General features: G+C 39.5%; 1 protein-coding gene across 1 annotated transcript in view; it reads left to right on the forward strand.

Annotated features, from left to right (window-relative positions):
- Position 1: 1 nt before the first annotated feature.
- GPR137C (G protein-coupled receptor 137C) overlaps positions 2–26,288 on the forward strand; it is a gene marked incomplete at its 5' end in the record, with an annotated part of 87,338 nt that continues 61,051 nt past the window's right edge. The window contains one exon of the mRNA XM_011961976.1: positions 2–349. Within this exon, the coding sequence (XP_011817366.1) occupies positions 2–349 (348 nt within the window). The remainder of the gene's footprint in view (positions 350–26,288) is intronic.

Genomic DNA, 26,288 nt, shown 5'->3' on the forward strand with positions numbered 1-26,288 from the left:
CGTCGCTGCCGCCTCAGGCGCCGCGGTGCCGGGCTCGGTGCAATTGGCGCTGAGCGTCCTGCACGCCCTGCTCTACGCCGCGCTGTTCGCCTTTGCCTACCTGCAGCTGTGGCGGCTGCTCCTGTACCGCGAGCGGCGGCTGAGTTACCAGAGCCTCTGCCTCTTCCTCTGTCTCCTGTGGGCAGCGCTCAGGACCACCCTCTTCTCCGCCGCCTTCTCGCTCAGCGGCTCCCTGCCCTTGCTCCGGCCGCCCGCTCACCTGCACTTCTTCCCCCACTGGCTGCTCTACTGCTTCCCCTCCTGTCTCCAGTTCTCCACGCTCTGTCTCCTCAACCTCTACCTGGCAGAGGTAAGGCAGGAGGGCCGGCATGCGGGGCCCGGGCGGGTGCGTGGGGCCGCCGGGATCAACTCCCGCTGAGGACCAGCGGGGATGGGGGGGTGGGCAGTTAGAGGCGGACTGGAAACCAGCCTGGGGAAACTGAGGCACACCTGGAGTGTGAGCCAGTGTTTTCGTCCTAAACTTAAGTGGATGATTGGCTCGATTATTGAGGGGTCCAGGGCTAGGGGGTGAGTGAGTGAGAGTGTGTGTGTCTGACAACTTAAAACAGCAACGGAACGAACCCTTTGTTTGATGTTCTGGCCCTCTGAGGTAAGGCGTTGGTGGCACCAACAAAGTGGCATCTCAAGAAGTAGCAGCCCCGGTGGCTCTGCCGAAGCCGGACTGTGTTGAGGGAGGTTGGATGCTGAGGTAGCAGCAGCTCTGCTGAAGCTGGACTGCTGCCAGCCATTACGTCACCAGGCAGAGCTGTTCCTCTGCTATTGTTGCTGCGTTTCTTTTATTAGAAGCTTATATTCCCTCCTGCATCTCCTTTCCCGTGGCTCGATAAGCCTCACGCAAATTTCGTTCGATAGTTCCCCAACGGGGTTGATGATCAATAACCAATGCTGAGGATCAGGATAAGGACCTCCATAAAGCCCTTAATGTTTGTCCCAGTTGCTTCATGCTTTAGTGGTTTATCCTACCTCCTATAGCATAGTCTTTTTTGGAGCTAATTAAGAGAAAAATATACTAGCTCAACCTGTGCCTATTGCAGAAACAAAACCACCAAACTGTTTTTGCAATAACTTGCTTAATATCTGGAACCTAATCACACCCCCTTTCTCTTTTATGGGGAATTGCTGGTTGGATTGCATTGTTCTGCAGCGCTTAGGTATTTGACCCATTTCAAACAGGTTTGGGAGTGTAAGGTTGTCAATCATGTGTGTCAGCTTGTGGTATTTAAGCCATAATATTTTGAGAATTTCCCCCAAAAAAGTCCTCCTTCCCACCAAAAGAAAAGCTTGAGGAGGGGAGGAAGCAAGGTGACATCATATGCTTAATACAGACTAATATAGAATAATATTGGCCTTATGCAGCTAATCCTCTCAAAGGCTTTTTTGGAGGTGATGGAATTAATGTAGTTCCAAGCAAAAATTTTTTTTTTAAATGACGTAGATTAAGTGTTTATATTTCCTGCATAAACCAACTCTTTTCTCCTTTAATAAATAGGAAGTAAAATGCATAATTTTAAAATCAGTCATAACGTCAACTCTTTAGCACACTAAAAACAATAGTTGAAAACAACAAAACTAATTTAACTTTTATTATTTTCCTTCTCCATCCTTTGAAAGTCCAAACAATACCATGACAAAACCTCAAAGCAGTAAGCGGAAATAAGCAGCATAGGTTATCACAAATCAGGTAATGATGCCATAGTCATGTCACTTATTTGAGGTTGTTCTAATCTAGTTGTCGTTTAAACTGTTATAACACTTCTACCCTTTATACTTAAACTGATACATTGTAATCTTCCTGCCACCATTTCAGATAGTGTGTTAGTGACTTCTCAACACTGAAGCTTTTACTCCAGCTTCAGATGTTTACCTGAAAGTGACTAGCGATTTTTATGCCAAGAGCATCAGATGACTTGTTTTTTCCCTATACATTTTGATTTACAAAATCATATGAATGATTCACTGTAAAATAGTTGGTAGGCATTTCATAAAATGGATTAAACACTCTTTTTTACTTCTTGAGGTATAACATATACCATAAAGTCCACAATCTTAAATGCACACCTAGATGAAATTTTACATCTGTGTACACCCGTGTTACCACCACCCGGATTAAGATATAAAGCATTTTCCGTGTCCCAGAAGGTTCCCTTTTTACCATCTCCCAGTCAGTAGCTCCCTCAGATAAACACAAAGTGGGTAAACACCATCACAGAAAAGGATATATATTTAAGCTCAAAATCCTGAAGGTAAGCTTATATAGCATAGAATCCACAGAGTATCTAGATTGGGTCTTCAGACTTTCAGCTAATACTCAAGCTAGTGAGGAAGAATTTAAAGTCTAAAAGTCTTCCTGTTAAATGTGTGATGTACTTTTTTTAAAACGATAAAACTCTGTTAACCTGAAAAACATAATTTGGAAAGAAGCTGGGATAAAGCTTTTTTCCTTTGTAATGCCTGCTAAAAAGGGTGCGAGTTGTTTGTCTGCCCTTTCTTTTTATAATCAAATTAGCGATTTTAGGACACAATTGTACTTAAGACAACAAATTGTCAGTGTTTTTGAAAGCCTATTTGAAAGGAGATATCTTAACCAGAAATCATTTCTCTTTTCATTACAGAAAATCGCCAGGAACCTGTATTTAAGAGAGTATTTGAGTTCAGATTTTTATATCAATTCCAGATAACTGGAAGTATACTTCCCATTGATCATTCTGAATTAATGAAGTTTTTCCTAGTGAGTTCTTCATATTATAGCAAAGTGGAAGGGAAAGCCTACGTGGTGATAAATATAAGACTTAACTGATGTTTAATTTTTTTTTAACCAAAAGCCCCTCTATCTTTTTTGAATAGTTGTGTGTGTCTTGATTACCAACTCACTCTGTCTTTACTGTATGCCGTATTAAATACCAATTCCATATTACTTTTCACTTATTTAAAGCATTTGTTTTTTCTGATTCTCACTAAGAGTAGCTTTCAGGACTTAGTTATAAAGAACCGTGGATCAGTATAAAAAGTAAAACAAACCCTACTACTTTGAATACATTTTGGCAGATATTCTAAAACTCATGTTTTTGAAAAGAAGGATCTTTTTTTTTTTTTTTTGGTGTCTATACTTGAAATAAGATGAAGGAAACTAGCCCTTTCTTAAACAATTGAGCTTCTCAGTGTCTCGTAATTAACCTCCTGGAAACCGAGAGTTGAGAGAGAGGGGGGAAAAAACCACCTTGTACACTAATCTAAAAACACATATTGAACTATTGAACTTCTGGCAGGATAGGTAGGACATGAGCTTTACCAGAGAAAGGTTCACACTCCTGGACTTTTACCGGAGAAGACTTCAATATTTAAAACAGACTATCTGGTAAAACTGATTCTGTCTACCATTAGAACATGTTGAACGACTTAAAAGGAGAGTTGACAGCATCACGCACTATATCCATGTAAGAAACCTGCATGTGAACCTCCTGAATCTAAATTTTTTTTTTTTTAATGAGAGTTGATGGTATACCGTCTTGAAGTGTTGTGATGCATGCCAAAATCAATGAGTTCATCTTCAACATATTGAAGTTCTTACTTCCAATTTGGTCTTAGGAGTGCCAGTTGCTTAATCAGGATAAAGTACAGTGACTTAATCGCAATGCCAAAACAGCTAGGAAAATTAAATTCAAAATCTTAACTCTTACATTTATGGATGCTATGATTGTCCCTACCAGTAGATATATTCTTATATTGTTATACTTCAAATAATGTGCAAGTCAGCTTACAGGTTCATTGATTTTTTTCTGTTCTTTGATTTCCCACAGAAGTGGAAATCATACTTCTACCACCTAAAATAGAAATTCCTTGATGATAAGAAAGAATATTTTACATATTTTTATCTCTAGCAACTAGAACAATGGTGATTATATTATTGAATGACACTTTATAAAAAGGTCAAAATTTAGAAAATATTTAGTCATCTGAAATGTAGGGGTTAACTTTATTTTGATGAACATTTGAGGTAAATTATATACTGTCTGGAATCTATTTTCTGCCTAAAAGATTTCATACAATATAGAGTTTTGTTTAATGAAACTATTTTTATCTCATGGCAAATGGCCCATACTAATTAGGGCTTTGCTAATTTAGTTTCAACAAATTCTACAAAATAGAAAAGTCTGTAAGATAAGTCTCATATCCTGAGTCAGTTACTGTTTACCAGGAATAGTGGTTTAGTTCAATGTTTGACTTTTATCCATAACTGACTATAAACTGTTTTTGTCTGAATCTACTAAATTTTTTCACTATCTTGATCTTATTTCTCTTGAAATCATCTGTGAAGCTGAAGTTTCAGATACATACCTGTAACAAAAGACATGATTATAATGCCTTATATGTTGTGAAATTGGTATTTTCAAAGCACTTTGTAACATTTATTTTCACAACCCCCATGAAATACGTAGACATGGATGTGATTTGTCCAAAATTACATCGCTAATATGTATCAGATGTGAGACTATTATATAGCTCAGGTGCTATGAAGTCTTATCAAGTAATTTCTTCTATACCATGAACTTTCCTGGATGTATCATTTATTTATTACTTGGTGCTTCTCTAACTTGCTTTCCCATTTTCACACTGTTTGAAACCTTTTCCACTGTCTAGCAAAGTCCTTCTTCCCCTTTCATCCACTGCATATGACTCCTGGTTTAAAGAAGTAGAAGCCGGGGTCATCTGGCTGACCATAGATTCAGAAAAATGCCTAACAGTGCTGCAGAGAGTAGTCAGTCTTTTTCAATGCATGATTGGGCTGGCGAGAAAAGGCCAGAAACTGCCACACACACACACAAAAAAAAACTAACAACAACAAAAACAGCAAATGCAGAATGATACAATATCACACAAATGTGTGTCTTGAGGGTAGAGCAGGAGTGGTTTTCAGCTGCCTCGTGCTATCCTACTGCCCAGATTTTAATTTTGTGCGTTGAGGGTGTAGGGAGGTGTCATTGCAGGCTGTGCCTTGCAGTGAGGTCTTATTAAAGACTTCATCCCGTCTAGCATAATGCCACAATCCTTTAAGTGTACATCTTCAGTGGATCAACTAGGAAAATAAACAGGTCCTCAGAGCTAGATAGGGGGTACACATTGGGAAATAAAAGTCTTCCCTGGGAATGCAAAACAAGCTCATTCTTGTACAAGTTTGAAGCCTAAATTCACATCAGTTCTGTGAGTGAACTGGGGGTTTCAGGAGATCTAACTTGAAAACATACTTATCCTTGCTTGATACTAACCTCAAGGAGCTATAAGAAGCAGATGCAAAGCATCTGTGGAGGAATGTACTTAAAACCCAGACTTCTGACAGATAAAATTCCAAAAAACATGGGTTCAGAATCAAAACTCACACTGGGGAATTGCAGATACCAGAATTATCAAATACATAGTACACAATAATTACTCATTTATGAATTAAACACTTGAAATGTAAAACTTAAAATTGGCACATTTGGAAATCATTGTTAATGAAAAAATTAAGAACTGAAATGGATGGTTAAAACAGATTAAACACAGTTAAAAAGAAAAAGTGAACTAGAAGATCTCAGGAAAAAAAAATCACTCAGAATATAGCCCAGAGAAATAAAAGATGGAAGATACAACCAATGGGTGAAGAGAGAATGAGGAAATAATGAGCAGGTCCAACATATGTGTAATTGGAATTATAGAGAAATTATTCAAAGGGAAAATAAGAGTTTACCCAAATTTATGAAAGACATCAAAGTTTCGAATCCAGAAAGCTCAACATATCCAAGGTGGGCTTTGTGAAAACATATTTAAAGTAAACTTGAAAACACTGGCCTGGCGCGGTGGCTCAGGCCTGTAGTCCCAGCACTTTGGGAGGCCAAGGTGGGCAGATCATGAGGTCAAGAGATCAAGACCTGGCTAACACAGTGAAACCCCAGCTCTCCTAAAAATAAAAACAATTAGCTGGGCATGGTGGCGTGTGCCTGTGGTCCCAGCTACCTGGGAGGCTGAGGCAGGAGAATTATTTGAACCTGGGAGGTAGAAGTTGCAGTGAGCCAAGATCACACCACTGTACTCCAGCCTGGTGACAGAGCAAGACTCCATCTCAAAAAAAAAAAAAACTTCAATAATCAATGTGATAAAAACCATATGTGTAGTGTAAAGGAGAAAATCATATGATCATCTCAATAGATGCAGAAAGAAGAATTTGACAAAATTCAACCATAGATGATTTTTTAAAATTAACTTTTAGTAAATGAGGGAAAAGGGGGAATTTTTTCAGTCTAATAAAAAACATCTTCAAAAAGCCTATAGCTGACATTATACTTAAGAAATATTTAGCGCGTATTACCTAGGACAAGAACAAAGTACTTCACAACATTGTGCTGGAGGTCTTAGCCATTGCAATAGGCAAGGGAAAGAAAAAGGTTTGAAAATTAGAAAAACAGAAGTAAAATTGTTGCTATTTGTAGGTGACACAATTTCTTAGGTCAAAAATTCTAATCTATAGATAACTACAGGAAGTAATATCTAAGCTTATAGGATGTAACTCTTTATATACTAGCAGAAAACAAAAATGAAATATAAAAATTCCACTTGGCGGGGCATGGTAGCTCATGCCTTTAATCTCAGCACTTTGGGAGACCGAGTTGGGAGGATCACTTGAGCTCAGAAGTTCAAGACCAGCCTGGGCAGTATAGACCTCATCTCTACAAAAAAATTTTTTAAATTAGCCAGGTGCCGTGGCATGTGCCTATAATTCCAGCCACTGAGGTGGAAGGATCAGTTGAGTCCAGGAGATCAAGGCTGCAGTGAGCCAAGGTTGTACCACTGCACTCCAGCCTGGGCGACAGAACAAGACCCTGTTTCGAGAACAAAAACAATTCTACATGCAATAGTGTCAAAAAATTAAAATACTTAGGAATAAATAAGACATGTGCAAGACCTCTGCAAGAAAAACTACAAAACATTGAGAGAAATTAAAGAGGCCTCAGTGAATGGAAAAATATACCCTGAAAAGCTCATTGTTTTTAAGGTGTTATTTCTCCCTCAATTTGACCTATAAATTCAGTGCAATTCCTATTACAATTTTTGCAGGATATTTTGGTAGCTGTTGCCAAGATGGTTTTAAAATATGCGTGGACATACGAGGGACTTAGTAAGGATCACACTACTTCAAGAGTAACTATAAAACTACAGTAATCAAGAGAGTGTAATACTGGGGTAAAGATAGACATATAGATCAATGGAGCAGGATAGAGAATCCAGAATTCGACCTGTATGTATATAATCAACTGATTTTTTTTCCCCAAAAGTGCCAAGGTAATTTAGTGGGGGAAAAGTTTTGTCAACTAATCGTTCCAAAATAATTGAATATTCATATGGGAAAAATGAACATTGATTTTTACTTCACACTATAAAATGTACTTGACATAGATCATAGACCTAACGGTAAAAGCTAAAATGTGTAGAAGACAGGAGAAGATGTTTTCTTGAAGGAGGCAAAGGTTTCGTAGTAAACAAAAAGGCATGAACCAAAATTGACAAATGAGACTTTATCAAAATTTAAAACTTTTGTTTTTTGCAAGACAGATAATGAAGAAGCAAGCCACTGACTGGGAGGAAGTATTTGCAGCACATGTATCTGGCAGAGTACATTTATCCAAAATATATAAAGAACTCATAATAAGAAAATCCAGTAAAAATGAACAAATGATTTGAACAGATACTTCACAAAAGAAGATATATGCATAGCCAAGAAACACATGAAGAGATGCTCAAGATTATTAGTTATTAGGAAAACAAAAATTACACTCACATTGAGCTACCACTAAACATTGATTAGCAGGACTAAAATTTAAAAGAGTGACAATACCAACTATTGACCAAACTGTGGATTAATTGGAACTCCTACACTGATTATATGAATGTAAAGTTTTACAACCACTTTGGAAAACAGTGTAGCAGTTGTCAAAAAACATAAGCCTGTCATAAAATCTAGCCGTTACAGAAGCCAGGTGTGGTGGCACAGGCCTATAGTCCCAGCTACTCAGGAAACTGAGGCAGGAGGATCACTTGAGCCCAGCAGCTCAAGACCAGCCTGGGCAGCATAGCAAGACCCTGTCTCAAAACAAAACTTATGGAGAAAAATCTGGCCATTATAGATATTTACCCAAGAGAAATGAAAGCATATATTCCTATAAAAACTTGAACATGGATGTACATAATAGCTTTATTCACAATAGCTCAAAACTGAAATTAACCCAGATGTTCATCAGAAATGAATGAACAAAATACACCAATACAAAGGAATACTACTCAGTAGTAAAAGCAAAGAAACAAACTATTGACACAACAACATGGATTAATCTCAAAATCAGTATGATGAATGAAGGAAGCCAGGGAAAAATGGGCTCACACTGTATCATTTCATTTATATTAAATTTTAGAAAGTGCAAACCTGTGGTCACAAAAAACAGATCACTAGTTTCCTGGGATCTAGAGCAGAAGGGAGGACTTACAAAAAGGGGGCAGGGTGAAATTGAATGGATAGGGAAATATTCTGTATTTGATTGTGATAGTTTCAAAGGTTGTACAGCTTTCTTAAAACTCAGAATTGTACACCTTAAATGCATGCAGTGTGTTGTACATAAATTATATTTCAATGAAGTTGATTTTAAAAATTTCAGGCCTTTGCAATTTACTCCAAGAATAAAAGCTGAAGCAGAGAAGAAATGTACAACATGCAGCTCCATCATTTATCAGCTCTGTGTAACTTGGTTAAGTTACTTGGGTAAATCACTTACCTTTTCTGTGCCTATTTTCCTTATAAAAATCAGAATAATATCTGCCCCGTAGAATTACTGTGAAAATTATATACGTCATAAAAAATGTTTGGGACATGGTATGTACTATTGATTGTTAGCTATTGTTAAATTTTAAATAATTGGGATTTCGTAGTCTACATTCTCACACCCCTAAAACAACAAGCCAGAATTCAGTAACAAAAGTAACTTGTAAAGCTGAGCATGGTGGCACGTGTCTGTAATCTCAGCTACTCTGGAGGCTGAGGCGGGAGGATCACTTGAGCTCAGGAGATTGAGTCCAGGCCTACGCAATGTATCAAGACCCTGTCTCTTAAAAAAACTACAAACAAAAAGCAACTTAACAAAGGTTCATTTAGAAATTTTTAAAACAGTTATGAACAACATGGGTAAAGGAAGAAATTCCAATGGCATTTAAGAATACCATATGATAATAAAAATACTGTATATCAGAACTTGAATTATGCAGCTAGGTTGCATGCAGAACTAAATTTAGAACCTTGAATATTTACATTAGAAAAAAACTGAAATTTAATAAGCTAATCATCTAATTTATGTTAGAAAAAGAACAGGATAAATCCAAAGGAGATGAGTCTTGAGTAATAAAATAGAAAAAACAAAGAGGCTTGATAAAGCCAAAAGCTGCCTAATACCTTTATTCATAATCAAACTTCCCTCAGAGGTGACCATGCATATATTACCATTTTCTCACTTCTCCAGCCGCTCTAATCTGCCTTTCCCCCATCTCTCTACAAAATAGTTGTTGCCTATGGCTTATGGTGACCTTCATGTCAACAAGTTCATTAGACATTTTTCAGTCCTCATTCAAATTAATTTCTCAGCAGCAACTGACCCCCCATATCTTTCCCCTTAACACTGGCTAGCACATTGAATAGCATTCTCCTGATTTTTTTGTTACCTTGATAGCTTCTTTTTAAGCCATATGCCTGTCTTGCCACCAGAGAGGTTGAGATTTCTAAACACTTAAGCCTAGATCCCCTCTTCTTTCCAAGTGATCACATCCCCTTTTGTGACATCATGCCACTTAAAAACAGATGACTCACACACTTATCTCCGATCCTTACTCACCCATACTACTCTGAGCTGGCTCTGTAGCTTCTGCACTGATTTGACATCTTCATGATATCTGATGCACTCAGATTCAACATGATCTTTCCTCCTCCTTTCCCACCCCACACCTATATTCATCAAAACCTGGTTCTTGAACCGGGCACAGTTGCTCTGCCTGTAATCCCAGCAATTTGGGAGGCGGAGGTGGCAGCATCACTTGAGCCCAGGAGTTCGAGGCTGCAGTAAGCAATGTTTGTGCCACTGTACTCCAGCCTGGGTGACAGAGCAAGATCCCAACTCAGAACACACACACATACACACAACTTGGTTCTCCTCTTTTGTTCCCCATTTCTGTGACTAGTATTGCTATCCAGTTATTTATATAATTCAGAAACATCTGAGTCCTTCTCAATATTGCTTTCTCCCTCATTCCGCACATTCACTGCATCACCAAATCCTGTTACCTCCTAATATCTCTTAAGTCCATTCACTTCTCCCCTTCAAAAAGTCTGCTCCAGGCTACTAGCATCTATTAACTAGCCCATGGCAGTTAGCCTTCTAATTGGTGTGTCTGTGTACTCTGACCCCCAGCAGAGGCCCATTCTCCACAGTGTTGCCAGAGTTTTTTGAAACAAAAATCTATTATAAAAACCTCACCTGGCTAGGCACAGTGGCTCACACCCATAATCCCAGCGCTTTGGGAGGCCTAGGCAGGCAGATCACGAGGTCAGGAGTTCGAGACCAGCCTGGCCAATATGGTGAAACCCCATCTCTACTAAAAAATACAAAAATTAGCTGGTTGTGGTGACGCGCACCTGTAGTCCCAGCTACTCGGGAGGCTGAGGCAGGAGAATTGCTTGAACCTGGGAAGCGGAGGTTGCAGTGAGCCAAGATCGCATCACTAAACTCCAGCCTGGGCAACAGAGTGAGACTTCGTCTCAGAAAAAAAAAAAAAAAAAAGCCCCACCCCTAAATTCCTCCGTTGGATCTAGTTACTCATTAGAATGGAGAGAGTTTTATACATACTACAAGGCACTTCATGGTTCCAGCCTAATCTCAAACTATGTTCCTCATTCCTCACCATTTCACCACATTAAACATTCTTTTAGTCCTTTGTACTTGCCATATTCCTTCTGCCACAAAGCCATTCCATTTTATTTTCCTGCTACTTAAAATGTTCTTTCCTCCTCCTTTGCTTAGTTAACTCTCAACTCCAGGGTGCAATGCTGCTTCAGGGAAGCCTTCACCCAACTACTCAAGTTAGATTCCAAAATTATAGACTAGTAGAGCATTATGCTGCTCTTCTTCATATCATTTGCACAGTTGGAATTTTATATTTGTGTGACTTCTTTGTGTGAGCTTACTAGATTGATAAGCACTATAGGAATAAGGACCAAGTCTGTTCTTGCTGTATTCCTGGTACCTAATTTAACATCTGATATATATTAGGTACCTGTTCAGTAAATAATGAATGAAGTTCTTGTTCACCATATCCCAAATAGCATAGTGGGGAGGAATCCCTGAATATATAATTTCACAGCAGAATTTGCTCTACCCTTTTCTTTCTTCTCTTTTCCCACTTATCTGCCTCCTCCCTTCGGAAAAAAAAAAAAAAAAAGAAAAGAAAAACTTGCTTTAAAACAAGAGTCCCAAAATCAGATTCCTAGAAAAACCTGAATGCTACAACCTTTGAGAGTATAGGGAGTGTTGGTGTTTGTGGTGAATCGGAAAGCAGATGTTTAAAGAGGACAATCACATTAATTCGGTTCTAGCTGTGAGATGACATTGTCAAATCATCTGATTTTCAAGAGAAATCACAAATTTGGATTTCTTAAAATGAGAAATCTACTTTTTAAATAATGACAGGATTTTCAAGTACGTTAAAAATACTGTAGGCTAATACTGAATAAGCTAAGCAAAACTTTTGTGCATCAAACCCAAACCATGGGCTATTTTCTCCTCCTCCTCTTCCTCCTCCTCCTCATAGAAATAAAACAACTAAATATAATTCTCTTTATAATTTCCACATACCAAGCTTTAATTATATTTAATACCCACCAAAGTTAGTTAAAATGAACTCTGAGTAATTTATACCTCATGGAAAAATTATGGTGTTCTAAGTCTGACCAAATGTATAGAAAGTACTATATATTTTTGGATGTGCCATCTATGTCTGCCTTGCCCCACTATCGTACGTATTGCTTTAGATCAGCCACTATTTTACATTTATTTTGAAAGAAAATTTGCATACCCTTCAGCACCTAGGACTGTTATAAATATGATCAGTGCTTAATGACTTGGAGTAAATTAGTGGTAAAGTAAGTGAATTTAAAAGAAACGTTTTCTTCTTTCCACCTCCACAAACAGAATCAGAATCTGACTTCATGGAATGTTTCATCTAATTTGTTTTAAATAAAGACAAACTTTTAAAAATTAAATGTCCTTGTAATCTTATTATTTTAACTTTGGTAAAGGGGTATGTTTAAGACAGTACATCATAAATGTCCCTGAACAAGGAATCTGGGAACCAGAATTCTAGTCCAAATTCTGCTTTATTTGAATAACTGATGTTTGCAAATCATTATTTTTCTGGGCCAGTTGTATAATTTGTAAAGTGGTTAGTCTCAGTGATATCTAAGATACCTTGAATTCTAGTATGCTGATACTGATAAAGCATTGCAGAATTTCAGAATTTTTGCTTAAATTCCTTGGTACCTAGTTCTGTGATCTAATACAGTATCTGAATTATATTTCTGAGATACAGATGCCAATTAAACAGAGTTATACATAACACGTTAAAACTGATCAAAATTTATTTAGGGCCCAGGGATCATCATCTTTCTAGAATAGTATTTCAAATTTGTACCTTCTCTCTTCTTACAAAAACTCAATTATAGCTACCATTTTCATTAGCATATTAATCACACTCTACAATTTGTTTTTCTAGCCTCAGTCACTCAGAGTATAAAAAAGTTTAAGAAATATTTTCTTAAAAATTTGTACTCTCCTCAGCTACTATGTAGGATCCAGTCATTTGAGCTGCTTTGAGGCGGTGTAGTATATAAACTAAGGAGAATATGAACTTTTATTCCTTTATAGCCCTATTTTAAGTTGTTTCATTGGTCAGGAGCTCCTTGTATTTTTTCTGTCTCCAAGGGCTTTTGTCGAAGAGAAAGTTCAATGTGAGGGCTAAGGCCGTTAAGTACCTAATTAGCATTTTTTAAAAATCTATTCTGAAAAGAATGGGACATTAAACAGCAGGACTGACGTCTGTAACTTAAGTCAGAATAGACAGAGCATATACACTTGGCAGTAGCAGGAAATCCTTTTGCCCAAAGTAGAAAAAGTGATATGATTACCTGCTAGGAGCATTATATGTAAGAAGGTTTGTAGAGATGAATTAACAGGCTAGAATCAGTCATGGTTAAAGGTACCTACATTTTTAAATGGATGGTAGATTTTCCAGGTTTTGTAAATTGGATGTTTACAGGGATACTATTAGGACACCAGATACAGGCCAGGCGCGCAGTGGCTCACGCCTATAATCCCAGCACATTGGGAGGCTGAGGTGGGTAGATAATCTGAGCTCAGGTGTTCGAGACCAGCCTGGCCAATGTGATGAAACCCTGACTCTACTAAAAATACAAAAAATTAGCTGAGCATAGTGGCATGTGCCTGTAATCTCAACTACTTGGCGGGCTACGGCAGGAGAATCGCTTGAACCCGACAGGCGGAGGTTGCAGTGAGCCAAGATCACACCACTGCACTCCAGCCTGGGTGACAAAGTGAGACACCGTCTAAAAAGAAAAAACTCTTTATACCGAGGTATTAGGCAGTTAAGAACTTGGGCACTGGAGTCCCATTCCTTGGACCCTTACTAAGTGACCTTAAGCGGGTAACTTTTCTGTATCATAGTTTCTCCATCTGTACCTACCTCATGGGGTTGTGAAGTTAAATAGAATAATACTTTAAATATACCAAGAGTATTAAGTAGTAGAACATAATAAGACTCAAATGGTAGCTATTGTTGTTTTAGAAAAAAAGAAAAGAGCATCTCTAAAATTAAGATTTTCCTCTGCTTTCTTACATATAAACTTTAGACAATATGATAAACACTTTTTCTAATTTATGGTAATATTTGTGATACCATTATTTCTTTATGATTAAGATAGGTTTGTAGGTATTGTCACCTCTTAGATGATAAACCGAGGTCATGGATTTGTCGTAAACCACATTAGAAATTAGAAGGATTGGAAGGCAGATCTTCTGACTACACTGCTTTTTCTGTCGTACTCTAGAATGAGCAGTTTTAAGCTCTTGTCAGCGTTCATTACTGCTTACATTCAGATTCTTTTTTTTTTCTTTTGAGACAGAGCCTCACCCTGTCACCCAGGCTGTTGTGCAGTGGTGTGATCTCTGCTCACTGCAACCTCCACTTCCTGGGTTCAAGCAATTCACCTGCCCCACCCTCCCGAGTAGCTGGGATTACAGGCATGCGCCTCCACACCCAGCTAATTTTTGCATTTTTCGTAAAGACAGGATTTCGCCATGTTGGTCAGGCTGATCTTGAACTTCTGACCTTGTGATCCGCCCGCCTGGGCCTCCCAAAGTGCTGGTATTACAGGCGTGAACCACTGTGCCCGGCTGAGATTGTTCTTAAGAAATCCAGATTAATTACCGGGTGGCTGGCAAGATGGCCAAATAGGAACAGCTCCAGTCTGCAGCTCCCAGGGAGATTAGCACAGAAAGTGGGTGACTTCTGCATTTCCAACTGAGGTACCCGACTCATCTCATTGGGACTGGTTAGACGGTGGGTGTAGCCCATGGAGGGCAAGCAGAAGCAGGGTGGGACGTCACCTCACCCAGGAAACACCAGGGGTTGGGAAACTTCCTCCACCAGCCAAGGAAAGCCGTGAGGGACTGTGCCTTGAAGAATGGTGCATTCCAGCCCAGATAATACGCTTTTTCCACGGTCTTTCCAACCTGCAGACCAGGAGATTCCCTTGGGTGACAACACCACGAGGGCCCTGGGTTTCAAGCACAAAACTGGTCGGCTGTTTGGGCAGACACCGAGCTAACTGCAGGAGTTTTTTTCATACCTCAGTGGCACCTGGAACACCAGCGAGACAGAACCGTTCACTCCCCTGGAAAGGGGGCTGAAGCCCGGGAACGAAATGGTCTAGCTCAGTGGATCCCACTCCCATGGAGCCCAGCAAGCTAAGATCCACTAACTTGAAATTCTTGCTGCCAGCACAGCAAGACCTGAGAGGCTCGAGCTTGGTTGGGGGAGGGGCGTCCACCATTACTGAGTAGAGCAGGCGATTTTCCCCTCATGGTGTAAACAAAGCCACCTGGAAGTCAGAACTGTGCAGAGCCAACTGCAGCTCAGCAAAGCCACTGTAGCCAGACTGCCGCTCTAGATTCCTCCTCTCTGGGCAGGGCATCTCTGAAAGAAAGGCAGCAGCCCCAGTCAGGGGTTTATAGCAAAAACGCCCATATCCCTGGGACAGGGCACCTGAGGGAAGGGGGGCGACTGTGGACTCACCTTCAGCAGACTTGAATGTTCCTGCCAGATCTCCCAGCACAGCGCTTGAACTCTGCTAAGGGACAGACTGCCTCCTCAGTTGGGTCCCTGACCCCTTTGCCTCCTGACTGGGAGATACCTCCCACCAAGGGTCGACAGACGCCTCATACAGGAGAGCTCCAGCTGGCATCTGATGGGTGCCCCTCTGGGACGAAGCTTCCAGAGGAAGTTACACACAGCAATCTTTGCTGTTCGGCAGTCTCTGCTGGTGATACCCAGGCAAACAGGGTCTGGAGAGGACCTCCAGCAGACCTGCAGCAGAGGGGCCTGTTAGAAGGAAAACTAACAAACGGAAAGGAATAGCATCAACATGAACAAAAAAGGATATCCATGCAAAAACCCCATCCGAAGATCACCAGCCTCAAAGACCAAAGATAGGTAAATCCATGAAGATGAGGAAAAACCAGTGCAGAAAGGCTGAAAATTCCAAAAAACAGAATGTCTCTTCTTCTCCAAAGGATCACAACTCCTTGCCAGCAAGGGAACAAAACTGGATGGAGAATGAGTTTGACAAATTGACAGAAATAGGCTTCAGAAGGTGGGTAATAATGAACTCCGCCAAGCTAAAGGAGCATGTTCTCACCCAATGCAAGGAAGCTAAAAACCTTCAAAAAAAAGGTTAGACGAATTGCTAACCAGGATAACCAGTTTAGAGAAGAACATAAATGAGCCGATGAAGCTGAAAAACACAGCACAAGAACTTCGTGAAGCATAGACAAGTATCAATAGCCAAATCTGTCAAGCGGAAGAAAGGATGTCAGAGATTGAAGATCAACTTAATGAAATAAAGCATGAAGACAAGATTAGAGAAAAAAGAATGAAAAGGAATGAACAAAGCCTCCAAGAAATATGGGACTATGTGAAAAGACCAAACCTATATTTGATTGGTGTACCTGAAAGTGATGGGTAGAATAAAAACACTCTTCAGGATATTATCCAGGAGAACTTTCCTAACCTAGCAATACGGGCCAACATTCAAATTCAGGAAATACAGAACACCACAAAGATAATCCTCAAAAAGAGCAACCCAAGACACATAATTGTCAGATTCACCAAGGTTGAAATGAAGGAAAAAGTGTTAAGGGCAGCTAGGGAGAAAAGTCAGGTTACCCACAAAAGGAAGCCCGTCAGACTTACAGCAAATCTCTCTTCAGAAACCCTATAAGCCAGAAGAGAGTGGGGGCCAATATTCAACATTCTTGAAGAAAAGAATTTTCAACCCAGAATTTCATATCCAGCCAAACTAAGCTTTGTAAGCAAAGGAGGCATAAAATCTTTTACAGACAAGCAAATGCTGAGAGATTTTGTCACCACCAGGCCTGCCTTACAAGAGCTTCTGAAGGAAGCACTAAATATGGAAAGAAACAACCGGTACCAGCTCCTGCAAAAACATACCAGATTGTAAGGATCATCGACCCTATGAAGAAACTGCATCCACTAACGGGCAAAATAACCAGCTAGCATCATAATGACAGGATCAAATTCACACATAACAATATTAACCATAAATGTACACGGGCTAAATTACCTGATTAAAAGACACAGACTGGCAAATTGGATAAAGAGTCAAGACCCATTGGCGTCCTTTATTCAGGAGACCCATCTCACCTGCAGAGAGACATGTAGCCTAAAAATAAAGGGATGGAGGAATATTTACCAAGCAAATGGAAAGCAAAAAAAAGCAGGGTTTGCAATCCTAGTCTCTGATAAAACAGACTTTAAACCAACAAAGTTCAAAAAAGACAAGGGCATTACATAATGCTAAAGGGATCAATTCAACAAGAAGAGCTAACCTAAGTATATATGCACCCAATACAGGAACACCCAGATTCATAAAGCAAGTTCTTAGAGACCTACAAAGAGACTTAGACTCCCACACAATAATAGTGGGAGACTTTAACACCCCACTGTCCATATTAGACAGATTAATGAGACAGAAAATTAACAAAGGTATTCAGGACTTGAACTCAGCTCTGAACCAAGCAGACCTAATAGACATCTACAGAACTCTCCACCCCAAATCAGCAGAATATACATTATTCTCAGCACCACATCACACTTATTCTAAAACTGACCACATAATTGGAAGTAAAACACTCCTCAGCAAATGCAAAAGAATGGAAATCATAAACAGTCTCTCAGACCACAGTGCAATCAAATTAGAACTCAGGATTAAGAAATTCACTCAAAAGCGCACAACTACATGAAAACTGAGCAACCTGCTCCTGAATGACAACTGGGTAAATAACAAAATGAAGGCAGAAACAACTAAGTTATTTGAAACCAATGAGAACAAAGACACAACGTACCAGAATCTCTGGGACACAGCTAACGCAGTGTTTAGAGGGAAATTTATAGCACTAAATGGCCACAAGAGAAAGCAGCAAAGATCCAAAATTGACACCCTAATGTCACAATTAAAAGAACTAGAGAGAGGCTGAAGCAGGTGGATCATGAGGTCAGGAGTTTGAGACCAGCCTGGCCAACATAGCAAAACCCTGTCTCTACTAAAAATATAAAAAATTAGCTGGGTGCAGTGGTGGGCACCTGTAATCCTGGCTACTTGGGAGGCTGTGGCAGGAGAATCGCTTGAACCTGGGAGGTGGAAGTTGCTGTGAGTCGAGATTGCACCATTGCACTCCAGTCCGAAGGGCCATATGAGACTCTGTCTCAAAAATATTAATAATAAAAGATCTGGAGAAGCAAGAGCAAACAAATTCAAAAGCTAGCAGAAGACGAGAAATAACTAAGGTCAGAGCAGAACTGAAGAAGATAGAGACATGAAAAACCCTTAAAAAAAATCAGTGAATCCAGGAGCTGGTTTTCTGAAAAGATTAACAAAATAGATAGACTGCTAGCCAGACTAATAAAGAAGAAAGAGTAATCAAGTAGACACAATAAGAAATGATAAAGGGGATATCACCACCAATCCGGTAGAACTGCTAACTGCCATCAGAGCATACTATAAACACCTCTGTGCAAATAAACTAGAAAATCCAAAAGAAATGGATAAATTCCTGGACCACATACACCCTCCCAAGACTAAACCAGGAAGAAGTCGAATCCACAAGTAGACCAATAACACCTTCTGAAATTGAGGCAGTAGTTAATAGCCTACCAACCAAAAAAAAAAAAACCCAGGACCAGACGGATTCACAGCTGAAATCTACCAGAGGTATAAAGAGGAGCTGGTACCATTCATTCTAAAACTATTCCAATCAACAGAAAAAGAGGGACTCCTCCCTAACTCATTTTATGAGGCCAGCATCATCCTGATAACAAAACCTGGCAGACACACAACAAAAAAGGAAAATTTCAGACCAGTATCCCTGATGAACATCGATATGAAAATCCCCGATAAAATACTGGCAAACCGAATCCAGCAGCACATCAAAAAGCTTATCCACCACGATCAAGCCGGCTTCATCCCTGGAATGCAAGGCTGGTTCAACATATGCAAATCAATAAACATAATCCATCACTTACACAGAACCAATGACCAAAACCACATAATTATCTAAATAGATGCAGAAAAGGCCTTGACTAAATTCAGCCGTCCTTCATGCTAAAAACTCTCAATAAACTAGGTATTGATGCAGCGTATCTCAAAATAATAAGAGCTATTTATGACAAACCCACAGCCAATATTGTACTGATGGGGCAAAAGCTGGAAGCACTCCCTTTGAAAACTGGGACAAGACAAGGATGCTCTCTCTCTCCCCTCCTATTCAACATAGTATTGGAAGTTCTGGCCAGGACAATCAGCCAAAAGAAAAAAATAAAGGGCTTTCAAATAGGAAGAGAGCAAGCCAAATTGTATATGTTTGCAGATGACATGATTGTATATTTGGAAAAGCCCATCATCTCAGCCCAAAATCTCCTTAAGCTGATAAGCAACTTCAGCAAAGTCTCAGGATACAAAATCAATGTGCAAAAATCACAAGAAAACCTGTACACCAATAATAGAGAATTCCCATGTGTAATTGCTACAAAGAGGATAAAATACCTAGGAATACAACCTACCAGGGATGTAAAGGACTTCAAGGAGAACTGCAAACCACTGCTCAGGGAAGTAAGAGAGGACACAAACAAATGGAAAAACATTCCATGCTCATGGATAGAAGAATCAATATCGTGAAAAGTAATATATAGATTCAGTGCTATCCCCATCAAGCTACCATTGACTTTCTTCACAGAATTAGAACAAACTACTTTAAATTTCATATGGAACCAAAAAAGAGCCCATATAGCCAAGACAGTCCTAACCAAAAAGAACACAGCTGGAGGCATCATGCTACCTGACTTCAAACTATACCACAAGGCTACAGTAACCAAAACAGCATGGTACTGGTACCAAAACAGATACATAGACCAATGGAATGGAACAGAGACCTCAGAAATAACGACACACATCTACAACCATCTGATCTTTGACAAACCTGATAAAAGCAAGCAACGGGGAAAGGATTCCCTATTTAATAAATGGTGTTGGGAAAACTGGCTACCCATATGCAGAAAACTGAAACTGGACCCCTTCCTTACACCTTATACAAAAATTAACTCACAATGAACTGAAGACTGAAACGTAAGATCTAAAACCATAAAAACCCAAGAAGAAAACCTAGGCAGTACCATTCAGGACATAAACATGGGCAAAGACTTGATGACTAAAACACCAAAAGCAGTGGCAACAAAAGCCAAAATAGACAAATGGGATCTAATTAAACTAAAGAGCATCTGCATAGCAAAAGAAACTATCATCAGAGTGAACAGGCAGCCTACAGAATGGGAGAAAATTATTACAATCTATCCATCTGACATAAGGCTAATATCCAGAATCTACAAGGAACTTAAACAAATTTTATAAGAAAAAAAATCCCATCAAAAATCAGACGAAGGATATGAACAGACACTTCTCAAAAGAAGACATGTATGTGGCCACAAACATATGAAAAAAAGGTCATCATCACTGGTCATTAGAAAAATGCAAATCAAAACCACAATGAAATACCATTTCATGCCAGTTAGAATGGCAGTCATTAAAAAGGAAACAACAGATACTGGAGAGCATGTGGACAAATAGGAATGCTTTTGCACTGTTGGTGGGAGTCTAAATTAGTTCAACCATTGTGGAAGACAGTGTGGCGATTCCTCGAGGATCTAGAACCAGGAATACCATTTGACCCAGCAATCCCATTACTGGGTATATGCCCAAAGAATTATAAGTCATTCTACTATAAAGACACATGCACCCATATGTTTATTGCAGCACTGTTCACAATAGCAAAGACTTGGAACCAACCCAAATGCCCATCAATGATAGACTGTATACAAAGAAAATGTGTCACATATACACCATGGAATACTGTGCAGCCATAAAAAAGGATGAGTTCCTGTCCTTTGCAGGGATGTGGATGAAGCTGGAAACCATCATTCTCAGCAAACTAACACAGGAATGAAAACCATACACCACATGTTCTCCTACGTGGGAGTTGAACGATGAGAACACATGGATACAGGGTGGGGAACATCACACACTGGGGCCTATCGGTGGATGGGGAGCTAGGGGAGGGGTAGCATTAGGAGAAATACCTAATGTAGATGACGGGTTGATGGGTGTGGCAAACCACCATGTCATATGTGTACCTATGTAACAAACTTGCACGTTCTGCACATGTATCCCAGAACTGAAAGTATAATTTAAAAAAAGCAAAAGAAATCCAGATTAAACTAAACATTTCTTCTACTTCTTTCTTCCCTGGGATATTCTGTTGCTCCTTCTGATACATTCTGCTCCTTCCCCCCACCCCGCCCCCGACCATTATTAGACCTATTTCCTCTGGTGAATCTGGTGCTGCCTTTGTCTTTCCAAAAAGCAATTCTGCTGTCTTCCTAGCTCAAAAAGCATGAAGGGTGTTATGAAAAATCAGTAATATACAATGGGGGAAGTAGTGTTGGAAAACTTTTTAAAGGACAGCATAGTTTCAGCACAAATTCAGTTTAAATTAGTTTTCCAAACACCGCATGTTCTCACTCATATGTGGGAATTGAACAATGAGATCACTTGGACACAGAAAGGGGAACATCACACACCGGGGCCTATTGTGAGTGTGGGGGGATAGCATTAGGAGATAAACCAGTTTTCTAGGGAGTCTGAATCTATATTGTATGAGACTCTTGGTTCAGGAATAAATTCAGTATATTCCTTAAACGTAAGAATCATTAAATTATCTTCCATGAAATGTTTATAGTAAACTAATGAATAATTCATAGTAATCAGTTATATTTTACAGAGATTTTTAGTAACAAAAGCTCACAAATTTTTCTTCTCACCTATAAATTTAATATTTCACTCCTGAAAATTTTAGTTATTTATACTTTTTAAAAATACTTCTACATGGTGGCATGCACCTGTAGTCCCAGCTCCTCAGGGGACTGAAGTTGGAGGATCACTCGAGCCCAGGAGGCCGAGGCTTCAGTGAGCTGTGATCATGCCACTACATTCCAGCTTGGGTGACAGAACAAGACCCTGTCTCAGTAAAAATGAAAATAAGGCCGGGCGCGGTGGCTCAAGCCTGTAATCCCAGCACTTTGGGAGGCCGAGGGATCACGAGGTCAGGAGATCGAGACCATCCTAGCTAACACGGTGAAACCCCGTCTCTACTAAAAATACGAAAAATAGCCGGGCGAGGTGGCGGGCGCCTGTAGTCCCAGCTACTCGGGAGGCTGAGGCAGGAGAATGGCGTAAACCTGGGAGGCAGAGCTTGCAGTGAGGTGAGATCCGGCCACTGCACTCCAGTCCAGGCGACAGAGCGAGACTCTGCCTCAAAAAAAAATAAAATAAAATTTAAAAAATACTTTTAGTTAAGTCAGGGGCATGTAAAGTTATCTAACAATCTGAAAAACAACACAAAATGGAGATGTTAGACAGCTCAGTTATTACATTTTACTAAACAGATCATTTGATTTCTTAATACATTTTCTTGGGCATGTTAATTCTGCAGATCTTGAACAGCTAATAACTAGTTGCTGTGACATATAGGTGGCACATTAATAAAGCAGTATTTGTCACCTTATAAGATTTATGAATTGGGAGAATTAAACTGTACCATCTAAAGATCCAGATGTACAAATACATCAAAGAAAACCAGGATCCCTATGAGCCTTGAATTGGGAGTCAGGACATCTGGGTTTTGATCCTATTCAATTTCCCGTGTGTGTTCCAGGACAGCCTACTTTAATCTCTAAAGCTCAACTTTGTTATCCATAAAATTAAGTTACTGAACTAAATTTCTAAGGTTTCTGTTAGTCCAGGAGACTTCAGGGACAACCTTCCAGTTATCTTCTAGTGGAGTCTTATAGATAGAGCTTAGTCTGTCACCAAGAAGTTCATGTGAGCCGTGTTGTTTGGGGTTTGTCATATAGGCATGGAGCATCCACATGGCTGACTTTACCCAAATCCCCAGCCTCTCCAGAAGTCAAACTGATACTATATGGCCCAAGGCTGCACCATAACTCACATTTTTAGCAAAAACTATTTGGAATGGCCCAACTCCCCAGATAAAGAAAAACACTCTTATCAGGCAGACTGCTCTACGTGTGTACACTTTGTTTAACTCCCACTTATAAGTGACAACATCAGTCTTTGACTTTCTGTTTCTGAGTTATTTTACTTAGGATAATGGCCTCAAATTCCGTCAATGTTGCTGCAAATGACAGAATTTCATACTTGTTATAGCTGAGTAGCATTCCATGGTCCATGTATACCACATTTTAATCATCCATTGATAGACACTTAGGTTGATTCTGTATCTTTGCTACTATGAATAGTGCTGTGATAAATATAGGAGTGAAGGTGTCTTTTTGATATAAGAATTTCTTTCCCTTTGGGTATATACCCAGTAGTGAGATTGCTGAATGGAATTATAGTTCCATTTTTAGTTATTTGAGAAATCTTATTGTTTTTCCATGAAGTTGTACTGAAAGAGATAGAGAGCAATGTAGTAATGCTGAAAGACTTCACCCCACTTACATCACTATACACATCATCGAGGCAGAAAGTCAACAAAGAAACTCTGGACTTAAATTGGACTTCAAACCAAATTAACCTAATAGGCATTTACACAACATTCTACCCTACAACCACAGAGTACACATTCTTCTTACCTGCCATGGAACATTCTCAAAAATTGACCATATTCTGGGCCACAAGGTGAGTCTCAATAAGTTTTTTAAAATGGAAATCATATTAAGCATCTTCTCAGACCACCGTGAAATAAAAATAGAAATCAGTACCAACAGGAACTCTCAATACTATGTAAATAGGCTGGGCGCAGTGGCTCACACCTGTAATCCCAGCACTTTGGGGGCTGAGGCGGGTGGATCACTTGAGGTCAGGAGTTCAAGACCAGCCTGGCCAATGTGGGGAAACCCCATCTCTGCTGAAAATACAAAAATTAGCCAGGCATGGTGGTGCATACCTGTAGTCCCAGCTACTCTACTCGGCAGGCTGAAGCAGAAGAATCACTTGAACCCAGGAGGCGGAGGTTGCAATTAGCCGAGTTCACACCACTGCACTCCAGCCTGGGTGACAGAGCGAGACTCCTCAAAAAAAAAAAAAAAAAAAAAAAAAGATACCTGGAAATTAATTATTTGCTCCTGAATGATCTTTGGGTAAACAGTGAAACCAAGGCAGAAATCAAAATATTTGTTTAAATGAGTGAAAATAGATACCAGAACCTCTGGGATACAGCAAAAGCAGTGCTAAAAGGCAAGTTTATAGTGTTAAATGTCTATATAAAAAAGATAATTCAAATTAACAGCCTAATGTCACACCCCAAGGAACTAGAAAAACAAGAACAAACAAAACCCAAAGCTAGCAGAAAAGAGATCAGAACAGAACTAAATGAAATTGAGACCACACACACACACACACACACACAGGATCAATGAAATGAAAAGTTGATTCTTGGCAAATATAAGCAAATTAGTAGGCAAACAAAAGAAGATACAGGATTCAAATAAGAACAATTAGAAACTGTAAAGATCTGATTTTATCTTTAAAATCAGATGAATTTAAATTTAAGGGTGCAGTGGCTCAAGTACATAATCCCAGCACTTTGGGAGGCAGAGGCAGGCAGATCACTTGAACCCAGGAGTTTGAGACCAGCCTGGGCAACATAGCAAAACACCATCTCTACCAAAAAAAAAAAAAAAACCAATTAGCTGGACATGGTGGCATGTGCCTGTAAGTCCCAGTTACTGAGGCTGAGGTGGGAGGATTGCTTGAGCCTGGGAGGCGGAGGTTGCAGTGAACTGAGATGGTGCCACTGCACTCCAGCGTGGGTGACAGAGTGAGACCCTGTCTCAAAAAAAAGCAATAAAGGTACCACAGAAATACAAAGAGTGTCAGAGACTACTGTGAGCATCTCTATACAATTCTGATTTTTTATTATTTATGTGACTTGTTTTTTCCTTTCTGAAAATAGGTTGTTATTTGATTCCAGTGTTCTGAAATTTCATAGTGATGTATCTTCAAATGGGTCTGTTTTCTATCCATTTTGTTGGATATTGAACAAGCCCCTTTAACTTACTAACATGTATTTTTTAGTTTAGGGAAACATATTTTTAACTTGATTTTCTGAAGGGGTGGCCTGCGCCTCCACACCTGTGGGCGTTTCTCATTAGGTGGAACGAGAGACTTGAGAAAAGAAATGAGACACAGAGACAAAGTATAGAGAAAGAAAAAGCGGGTGCAGGGGACCGGCACTCAGCATACAGAGGACCCACGCCGGCACCGGTCTCTGAGTTCCCTTAGTATTTATTGATAATTATCTTTACCATCTTAAAGATAAGGGAGTGGCAGGACAATAGGATCATCGAAGGGAGAAAATTAGCAGTAAGACATATTAACAAAGATCTCTGTGACAGGAGTAAGTTCAAAGGAAAATGCTGTGCCTTGATACGCATATGCAAACATCTCCATAAACCTTTTAGCAGCATTGCACCAGCAAGTCTTGCCAGCAAATCCTACCTTATTCCGTAAGGTGGTTTTCTCCTATCTCAGTAAACAGAGCATACAATCGGGTTTTACACCGAGATGTTCCATTGCCCAGGGACGGACAGGATTTTTAACCAGCAAGCTGCCTTCAGGCACTTGTTTAACAAAGACACATTCTGCACAGCCCAAAATCCATTAAACCTTGAGTCATCACAGCACATGTCTGTTGCAAGGACAAGGTTGGGGGTAGGGTCACAGATTAACAGCATCTCAAATACAGAACAAAATGGAGTCTCTTATGTCTACTTCTTTCTATATAGACACAGTAACAGGCTGATCTCTCTTTTCCCCACAATTTTCTCCCCTTCTTCTTCATTTGTTTCTCTTTCTGGAGCTCTTAACGTTTGGATGTTAGACCTTTTAAATGGATCCATTTCTCCTATTTTGCATCTGTCTTTTTTCTCTGCTTTTCGGTGGAGTTTTCCAATTTCCAGCCCAACTTTAGACTTTTTAAAATTTCTACTAGCATATGCAATTCCCTTCCATAAGCTCCTTTTTATTCTCTGAATTTTTTATTAACCAGCATCATGTTTTTGTTTCATGAGCTGAATATTTTACCTACTCTCTCTAAGTTTATTAAGGATAGTTTTCCTGTTTTAGTTTTTAAATCTGTATTTTTTTATTTGTTTGCTCTCTTTTATTTTTATTTATTTATTTATTTATTTATTTATTTATTTATTTATTTATTTATACAGGC

Source organism: Colobus angolensis, unplaced genomic scaffold (genome assembly GCF_000951035.1).
Source record: "Colobus angolensis palliatus isolate OR3802 unplaced genomic scaffold, Cang.pa_1.0 Scaffold57, whole genome shotgun sequence".
NCBI lineage: Eukaryota > Metazoa > Chordata > Mammalia > Primates > Cercopithecidae > Colobus > Colobus angolensis.